The 10,071-nt window shown below is 49.5% G+C and overlaps 1 protein-coding gene across 3 annotated transcripts in view; it reads left to right on the top strand.

The window, feature by feature from the left end:
* Positions 1 to 9,836: 9,836 nt before the first annotated feature.
* The window catches only part of SEC63 (SEC63 homolog (S. cerevisiae)), a 60,501-nt gene continuing 60,266 nt past the window's right edge, over positions 9,837 to 10,071 (top strand). For 2 of the 3 annotated variants that reach the window (XM_010573402.1, XM_010573403.1), the window contains exon 1: positions 9,837 to 10,002. In XM_010573402.1, coding sequence (XP_010571704.1) covers positions 9,879 to 10,002 — 124 coding nt within the window. In that variant the 5' untranslated portion in view covers positions 9,837 to 9,878. The remainder of the gene's footprint in view (positions 10,003 to 10,071) is intronic. The other variant, XM_010573404.1, reaches the window with a different exon arrangement.

Here is a 10,071-nt window from a genome sequence, read left to right as displayed (position 1 = left end):
AAATAAATAAAATGTCAGGGAAAGCCCTTCTTAAACATTCAAACAATATTCATTAACAAAGCCCAGCCATGGTGAACAGATGGCAGTGTTATGCTGTGCTAAGCTGCTGTACCTTGGAGCAGGCTTGTGGGGCGGACTATAATATCACACTTCCTGAGCATTTTCTGAGCAGCAGAGGAGTAAACAATACCTCTAATGCGAAATCAGAGGTAAAATGAATTAGGTGGTGATAACCCTTTAAAAAGAAAAGGTATTTTGTGAGTTTCTGTGCAAAGACCATTTGAGCTCTAAGCTTCATAATCAGCTTGGAAAATAGTTTAACCCGCAGGAATCTTTGTGACTTACTTCTGTCTTCCCCAATTTGCAAGGTCAACTATCAAAACAGATATTGTTTGAAGAGCTCTGAATGGCAAGTAGCAAGCATAATTTACAACTTATTTTCCATTTCTAAAGGTAGTGCTATTGCAGCACTGTTTAAAAATATGGCATAAAATAGTTAAACAAAAATGGGAAACTCAAAGGAAAAAGGTGGGGGGGGGACAGGACGGACTTTTCAGATAATCCACTTACTGCACCTTTGTTGTGCCTATCCTCATAATACCCCTGAGTCCCAGTTGCTGGATTTAACTGCAACACTTATTAATTTCCAGAGAAGAGGCAGCCGCGCTCCAGCATTCATTGTTAGTATTCCCAACATTAGTGCCCTGTTCTGACGCCTGTGAAGCCTGCAGCAAAGCCTGCACCTCCTCAAGGGCAAAACCCTCATGGCTGCTCCATGTGTGAGGCTGGGGGAAAGGTAGAGAAAAGGAGAGAGAGAAAGAAAAGAAAGGGAGAAAGAAAGAGAGGAAGAGGGAAAGATGAGAAAAGAGAAAGAAGAAAGAGGAGGAAGGTCAGCATTTTGGACCAAGGTCAGTGGAAACCCTCAACCCATACAGCACTGCTCAGCTTCAGTATTGCACCCCACAATTACTCCCTTGCACCCAACAGGAAAGAAGAAAGTAGGTCAAAATGCCAACCAAATTGATTCCTGATGTAACGGAATTGTTGGATATTCTGCTAAGGGTAAGATTCCAGGGAATCACAGCCCAAACATCACAGATGAGCTTATGAGGTGCGTAAGCTCTTATCTTCCCGCTCTCCTGACTCTTCTGGCACTGCACTTTGTTCAGGACCATTGTGGGATTTTGGGCTGCCATTAGCCTCTACACAGCTGAGATACAAGCTGCCAGCAACTTGCTCTAGTACCTTTTTCCTGAACTTTTCACCTCTCAGCAGGAAGCCCCCCCAATCTCCTGTCATCTGTAACTACCCACCACATAAAGTTCTGCAGTACTCAGCGCACTGCCCAGGAAAGCTCCATTTCCCCATCCTACAGATTTCCACACCACTGCCCTTCAGCGCTTCTCCCCTGCCTCCCCCATCCCATTGCTATCAGTCTGGCCCAATCCTTGTGCCTAGTCAGGAGTGCCTCCACGGAACTTCTTGTGGAAATTGCAGCAAAATGTTAGGCAGCATGCCAAGGAGAATGATACATTATCTTTTCTCACCCCTGTTTGGAAGCAAATCAGACATTGGGGGACTCAAGAATGTGGTAATCCCAACCAGAGGGAGTTACACTCTTGTGGACACCCCAAGAAGTGGTTAAAACATGGGACCTTGCTTCCTTGTATGGTCATGTTAGATGCGTTGTACAGCTCAACTCCTCTACGGTTCTGGGCAACTGCTAGTTTTATTCCCATCAAAACCAACAGGCAAATCCAAAGAAGACAGGTCCACTGTGGTCCTAGGGTGGATCGCTGAGCCATCAATTTGAATCTGGCTTCTCTGCCAGAAATATATAAAATAGCAGCAATAAAAAGTGCCAGTGAGCAGGGCAGTGGTGTTTCCAGGGAAGTGGGTGCAGGCACTCACCTGCCCAGCTGTAGGCGCCTTCCCTCCCCTAGTGTATTTCTCTTCATGAGAGTCTTTTTTTTGGTTCGTGGCTCGTCAGGTTGGTCATATGCAGGCTCCTGTGTGACACTGCCCACAGAGTGGACCAGGAGCAGAACAAAGGCAGGGATCTGCCTGGCCACCCAACACTGCTGGGCAGCCTGAGGTGGGTCCCAGCTATATACGCAGTGCAGATCCTGCTGCCTTTCTCATGCCTGTAGCTTTTGCATGACTACAGGTGCTTCTGAAGCTCTTACAAAGAGCTATTTTGTTAGCAATGCTCATTTCAATGAAATATGCCATGCAAACCTGTTATCTTCTCTCTTTCTCACCTACACACACTAAGAGCCTTCTTCCTTTGTTGGCTTAATGACCCAGATATGCTAGACTTACATAATGTCACGTTGCATTTTGCTGGAAACTAATATACCTATAAAACTGGCAAATCATTGGAAATCCATCACCTTCTTATCAGACTTGTTTGGCAATGGCGTGAGCTGGAGAACTTCCCAGCACTGTGTTGGATTGCCACAGTTGTAGAAAAAGTTAGTCAAAGCTTAGCACTAGCAGCTTAAACATTAATAGCTAGAGTAGACGAAGCCTATAGATTGTGGTATATGAACTGTAACGACCGTATTACAACATGCCAAACAGCTAACTACATAACCGGTCAAAACCAGCCTAAGAGGAGGTGAAACAGGATATAGAACCACTGTATATTGTATAACAAGATGACCACTTAGCAAGTGCTTGGTAATGAAACAGCAAGCGGATCAAACCAATAAAAAGCAAGAAGACCCCAGGCCTTAACATTACTATTGGTCCAAACTGTGGCATGAGGGGTGCGGAACTTAGATCGTAAGCGTATAATTGCCCAGCGATTTCTTTGTTTGGGGTCCCTCTTTGGAGGCACCTAGCTCAAGCTGTAGCGCTATTAATAAAAAGGACTTTATGGAAGAATCTCTTTTCAGCTTGCTGATTCAGCAGAAACCTAGAGTCAAATCATGTCATGATGGCTGGTGTGCGTAATTGCCATAACAGTTTGGTGACCCAGATGGGACTCTAGGCAACCACCATTGGACGTTGGACCCTCTTGTCTCCAAATGTCCAGCTGCTGGCATCGGGTGAGTTCACCTGGGAACTTTGGGCATCAGAGATGCTGACCGGTGAGTGTTAAAATTCCACTACTAAATTCTGGATTTTCTGGGTTTGAGTGGGTTCAAGTCCCAGCTCGGAAGCACACTAGGAGAGGTGGGCGTGGCCTGATCAGTGTAAGGTACATGAATTTGGCATACAGATATTGGGAACATACCTGGCATAGAGAAGGGGACGCCCTTAGCCGAGGTACTAGAAAATTGGAGGAAAATAGATGGCCTTGCAAGTCTATAAAAAAAATGAGCAATAGCATTGTGCCAGGAGGAATGGCTGGCGATGACTAGACGGGGGGTGGTGGTGGTGGTGTGTGTGGCCCTGTGAAGGATCCTTTGACCAAAAGCAATTAACTTTAATACAACATATTCTGGAAGATGAAAAACCTTATCAAATGGATTTTTGGTATGTATGGGACAATTGGGCACATGACTGCCATAAAGCAGATGGTCAGAAAAGTTCACAGAGCACCTGGGTTATGACTCTAGCTGCAGCAGTTGTAAGTGATCCAACAGATATGCTTGTGGAATCTGCTCCAGCCTATGCACCCCCCTCTCCACTTTATTCTAACCCATCTTTTGCTACTGCTTCTGCCACTCCTCCAGCTACTTCTTCTGCTAATATTCTTCCAAATCCAGCTGCGATACAGCCTGTAGTGGGAGGAGCTAACGCTCCTCCTCCAGTATTGCATATTTACTAATCGACCCTGGAATCCAGGAGATTTAGCTGTGTGGGGGAGTGAAATGCCTAGACTGAGGAAAGATGTGGATCGGTGTGCCCAAGTATTTTCAAACATTTGTGCTGGATATAATCCATCGTGAGGGGATACTCAAATATTATTGAAGGATTTATTTTGATCTGATGAAAGGGATAAAATAATTGACAAGGATGCAGAATTGGCGCAATAGGCTGGGGGAAATAGGAACCCTTGGCTGGCAAATGATCCGGATTGGGATTATAATAATGCAGGAGACAGAGTCAACTGTCAGACAGCAATTCAGAATTGAGTGGAAGCTATTAGAGCTTGTGGAGAATTGGGAGTGAACAGGACGAAAGTACAGGAATGTAGGCAGAGGCTAGATGAACACCCTAGTGACTGCTGGGCACGATCACACGAGTTTTATTAACATGTGGAGGAATGACTGCACAGAACTTTAACAATGAGCTAGCAGCAAGTGTATTTTTTGATGAAGCTGCCCCAGATATACAGAAATGTTTTAAAGAGCATATGCCTGGGTGGCAAGGGGAGACCTTACAAAAGATCCTAAGTGTGGCAGTGTTTATGTTTGATGGACAGGAGGAAAAACATACAGCAGAACTTGCAAAGGAAAAGAAACAGGAAAAACAACAAGAAGCTAGTCTTTTAGTGGCAGCACTGGCACAGAGTTTACAGCTAAGAGGGCGAAGGAGTGGACTTGAAGAGAGCAAAACAGGGCAAGAGGTAGGTCAGACCAAGAGATTTGAAAGACTAATGAGAAGACTTGGAAATAACTGGGAAGAGAATTGTCATTACTCTGGGAAGCTTGGTCACTGGCAAGGAGAATGCCTGCTTCATCTGAGGGGGTCTCGAAGGGAACTGGACATGGGAGGTGTAAGACAGGAGTCGAGAAGTAATCTGGGATGGCTGGAGGCAGGGGACCCAGAAGATTCTGTGGAAATTGGGAGTCTATGGGACATGGGAAGCTCAGCTGAATCGTAAGGGACATATAATTGGGAAAACAGAAGGAAGGTAGGTTGAATTTTTAGTCGACACAGGAGCAACGCTATCACTTTTAATTTTGTACTGAAGGGATCTGTGTCACAGGACAAGGTATTAATTCACAGGAGTAACCGGAAAAGGAGAACATGTTTTAAGTAAACCATTACTATTAGTAATAGGAAATAAAGGGGTGTGGGGAAGATTTGTAACAGCAGAAGAGTCCCCAGCGTGTTTATCGGGAAGAGACCCCCTCCGAACCCTGCCTGTACAACTACACCCCTCACACGGCCGCCGGTTCGATCCCCGCGGGGTACGCGCAGCCCCCGCAGCCCAGAACCCCGACCTAGAGACATCAAACACCCCAGAACCGCCGGCCGCGGACTTGGGGTGGGGGGTAGGGGTGGGGTAAATGGGGAACTGACGCGAGAACTGACGTAGCAACATGACGTAGAAGGGCTGGACCCCGCGCAGGCCGTAGCGCAGCGGGCGGGGCGGGCGCGCCCCCTGCCGTCCAGCCGCAGCCCCAGCCGCGGCAGGCAGCGCAAGGACGGCAACCCGGGCGCGTCAGGACCTCGCCCCGGGAACCTGGGCGGTGTGAGAATCCCCACGTAGCACCGGTGAGAAAAAACCCCAGACTGGGCAACGATGGGGATCCCGGGTGCCGATTTGTTCAGGATTCGAGAGCAATGAACCAGTACGTTATGGTCCCACCGCCCGCGGTGCCGGATCCCTCTGCTGCGCTCTTGCAAATACCGCACGGGTCTACGTGTTTCGCTGCGATTGACTCGGACGCGGCGTTCTTCAGTATTCTCATTGCTGAAGAAAGCCAACCCTTGTTTGCTTTCACCTGGAAGGGACGACAGTTGACGTGGACTTGCCTTCCACAGGGGTTTACTGGGTCTCCCGCCGTATTTTCTCGGATATTAAAAGAAGATTTAAAGGATATTGAGTTACCTGGCCTATCAGTTTTAGTGCAGTATATAGATGATTTACTAATAGCTAGTAGAAATTGTAATGACTGTTTAAAAGATACTATACATTCACGTACGGCCTTAGCAACCAAGGGACAGTGTGCATCACCATCCAAGCTCTAGCTGTGTCAAAAGAAGTAAAATATCTGGGATTCATTTTAAAGGAAGGACCGTGAGTAATAGATCCAGGAAGAGTAAAAGCTATAATTAAAATTCCTCAGTCAGTTACAAAAAAACAGCTACGAAGGATTTTAGGTGCAGTTGGGTTTTGCCAACTGTCGATACCAGGATTAGGGGAACAAACCAAACCTCTGACAGAGGCAACAAAAAATGAAGCCATACTGTTGGTCCAAACCGTGGCGTGAGGGGTGGGCAACTTAGATCGTAAGCATATAATTGCCCAGCAATTTCTTTGTTTGGGGGCCCTCTTTGGAGGCACCTAGCTCAAGCTGTAGTGCTATTAATAAAAAGGACTTTATAGAAGAATCTCTTTTCAGCTTACTGATTCAGCGGAATCCTAGAGTCAAATCCTGTCATGGTGGCTGGTGTGCGTAATTTCCGTACTGCCATAGCTGGCCAGATGGTCTCTGGAAATCCCTGCTCTCCAGACTCCATCAGCTGCCAGAAGGCAGTCCACCATGTCACAGAAGATCAGAAAAGGCCATGACATCTGGGCCACAAGTCCCCACAACTGTAGGCGTATCTGCTAGATTGTAATTTCCATTTCACAATCGTAAAATCTTCTGTTCCATTTGGAAACTACCTATCTGTTACAGCTGAAATGTTCTAAATTTCACCATTCCTACCCGCTGAACCAGTCTGACTGTCATCTCTGGTACCTCACCAGGTTTGTTGTTTCTTTTCTTCCACAGAGATTATGGGATCTTGTCAAAGCACTCTCTCCTGCCACTAATCCTGGTCTCTGGCTTGCGTGGTTAGTACAGGTAGGACTGAACTCAGTAGGGTGCCTTTTTGTAACACTCCCTCGATAAAAGCCTGAAGGCGCACGCTTGGTAGAGGTAGCCAGCAGCTGACAACCTCCCATGAGACTGGAAACATCACCAGTGGATGTGCAAGAGATGCTGGTGACTGTGAAACCACTGCGCAAACGACCATGTGTCTAACACCGAGCAATTTGAACCTGGTGCACGGTGCTGAAGGGAAGCCAGATGGACCAAGCAAGTGTGCTGTGAGATGCTGGGTGCTGCTCCCACGGCCGCAGTAACCCATTTGTGCAGATCCTGCCCACGTGGAAGTGCCCACTACAACTGCTAGCAGCATGACAGTGCTGTGTTGTGAAAAAAGAGTGCTTTTCTGAGTTGACACAATGGGTGCTGGAACTATTTTGGAAGCATTTTGGGGAGATCAAATTCCTCTAGTTTAGAAATAGCTATCTACTGGGGAGTTCCCATAATGCTGTCTTCACCTCCAGTGGACTCAGCTGCCCTGAAATCCAAGTAGGTGGGGCTGTTTTTGCCCAGGTGAACTTCCGGACGGGCCATGAGTGGAAAAAGCAACATTGCTTCTCCTTTTTCCCTGGGAAGCAAGGGCTCACCATCAGTGTTTATGGGGAAATTGTGTACATAAGGAACAACACTCAAACAAACCGTTGGGGTCTACGCTAGAATGGGCTCTGCTCACTGCTATATAATTACTGTGCACCCCATCTCCTGGCCCAGGAGCCCTGCACTACCAGAGCCAGACAGCAGGAATTATTTTTCTCAGGTCCTCCTTTCCAGGGGCTCCTGGCTAATAGCTGGAACAGGGTGGCAGCGGGAAAGCAGAGACAGGATGAGGCTGAGAGCAGCCCCCTAGGATTCCCTCACTAGCTCAGTTAATGCCACAGGCAACCCCCTCAGAGGCCAACAGGGCAAAGGGGTGATGTTGCCAGCAACTGATAAAAAATCCACAGCTGGGCTCCAAAACAGTGGCATTAAGAAGCAGTCTCATCATCTGCAACACAAGTGATACCTGCTTTCTTCCTGATCCGGGTCCTGTGATCGGCTGAAGGCATCAACCAGAGATTTTCTACAGGGCACTTACACTGTCACCCACACCGTGTGGATTTTACAGTGTCTAGTAAGATCTGAGCTTACCCACTGCTGGTCCTTCAAGTCGGTGCACCCACAAGCCGGTGCACCCACAAGCCTTCCTCATCTAACAGGTTGCTTTCACAAAGCCTGTAGGAACTTAATCATATTTGAGAGCTCTGCCCCTTTATCTGACTGAAGTAACTCAACAACTGAATACAGTTGCAGAAAGAGCATTTTCTCTGCTTACAAAACTGGGTTAAGTACACGTGCAGGTTTCTACCTGTCCTCCCATGTTTTTTACTGTACAGAAGCTTTTCACTGCCTCATTGTGAAACATGAAGGACTAGAGACCCACAGAGGGAGGGGAGTTTCATGCATTCAGCTATCTTCCCAAACAGCTACTGCAAGAGTTGTCATCACTGCAGAGGGTGTATCATACTGAAAGGCAGTGTATATAGAAGGAAAGGAAATATCTTAAACTTTGCCTACGAACCCTACAAGGATCTAACTGGGAACAATTACAACGAGTATCAATGAAAAAAATAAAACCTTTTTAAAAAAAACCATTTTATTAACACAAAATCATTTCCCAGAAAAATTAAAGCTATTTCTTCAATCTAGGGATTACTGTATCATGGCAGCAGGACATCTGGTGCCACTCATTGGTTGTGGCATTATTACCTTTCTCTCCACTTCCGACATTAGTCTTCTTTAATGTTGGGACAGCACTTCTTTCCCGCTAAGGTAGGCCTAATGCTTCCCTTGCATGTGATGCCATCACCACCTCTGTGTCATGTTTTCCCATAGTCTGAATTTACAAGTACTGGAACTGTGAGATATTTATGAGATCACTTTTATGAGTGGCTGTACGCTGGACTGTGAAGCTGTAGAGACGGGCATATTCTCATGAATGGGTACAAATGGGCAAAAGGTTGCTACCTTTTCTGCTTTGAAGAGGTAACTTGCCATTAATGGTGTGATGAATGTCAACACAGTATCTGCCTTTTGATTTCACACCTTTAGGTTCACATCCTCTTGTGGAGCATGATCATTCCTGCAACCAAATTTAGAATTAGATACTTTTTAATGTTTGCCCTCACATGGCTGCTCAGGGTCCACCCTCCAAATCTTGAGGACTTTGTGTGACTGAACTACTTTCCCTACCCAAGTTCTTACACATCTTAAGAACACCGTGCCTTCTGGTCCCGTATTTACTCCCTGAATGCTGCTTCCCGGCTTCTACTCTCGTGGCCTTCCTCTCTTCTCTAGCCCTAGTCCTGCAGCCCTCCCCGCTCGCTCCCGTTCCCCTCGCCGACCCCAGCGGCCTCACGTCCAGCGCAAACCACAGCCGCTCCCGCACAGCAGCCCAGCTCCAACCGCATTTGCGGTAAGACCAGCATTGCTCCCACAAACTCCTCCGCACGCCGCAAAACGCCAGTCGCGCCCTTCCCCGGCCTCAAGGCCCCAGCAATTCCCGGGGACACCTCTTTCTCCCGGGGACGAGGGCAGGGAACACCGGGAGGCGGCCGGGTCGCTACACCGGGGCAGGGGCGCCATCTTGTGGGGAAGAGGCGGCGGCCCGCGGGCAAGGCGGGGCTCAGCACCCCGCTCCCTGCAGGCCATCGCTTTCGGCCACCCGCCCGCGGGAGGCGGGCAGAGTCACGACGCCCCTCGGGTCGGCGACAGGGAGGGGGACACGACGGGGACGTGAGGAAACCGGAGGGGACCGCCCTCCCCCTCCCCGCCCCGGCTCTGCTCAGGCGGCTCTCGCAGCGCGGCGGAAGGGGAGGGGCGGGGCTTTCGGCAAGCCAATCAGCGGCCGGGCTGGGGGGGGGGGCCGTGGGAGGGCGGGCGCGTGCGCGCGCGCCGCCCGTGACGCCCGAGCGGCTATGGTGGCTGCCGAGTGACACGTCTCCTTCCGCGGCGGTGCCCGGGAGGGGGCGGGGGCGAGACGCCCGTTCTCGCGGGATCCCGTAGCGGCTGGCTCGGCCCCGCGCGAGCCGGGACGGCGAGACCGGGCCGCCGGCGGCGGCGGGGTGTGCGTGCGTGGTGTGTGGTGCGTGTGTGTGTAGGCGGTCGGCGCGGCGCTGAGCGGCCATGGCGGGGCAGCAGTTCCAGTACGACGACAGCGGCAACACGTTCTTCTACTTCCTCACCAGCTTCGTGGGGCTCATCGTCATCCCCGCCACCTACTACCTGTGGCCGCGGGACCAGCACGCCGGTGAGCGGCGGCCCTGCCCCGGGGCCCGGCCTGCGCCTCCGCCCGCCGCTACGGGCGGCCCCTCCCCCT

Source organism: Haliaeetus leucocephalus, unplaced genomic scaffold, assembly GCF_000737465.1.
Source record: "Haliaeetus leucocephalus isolate CR32 unplaced genomic scaffold, Haliaeetus_leucocephalus-4.0 Scaffold384, whole genome shotgun sequence".
Classification (NCBI taxonomy): domain Eukaryota; kingdom Metazoa; phylum Chordata; class Aves; order Accipitriformes; family Accipitridae; genus Haliaeetus; species Haliaeetus leucocephalus.
The sequence above is the reverse complement of the archived record's forward strand: the minus strand, read 5'-3'. Positions and strand labels throughout refer to the sequence as shown.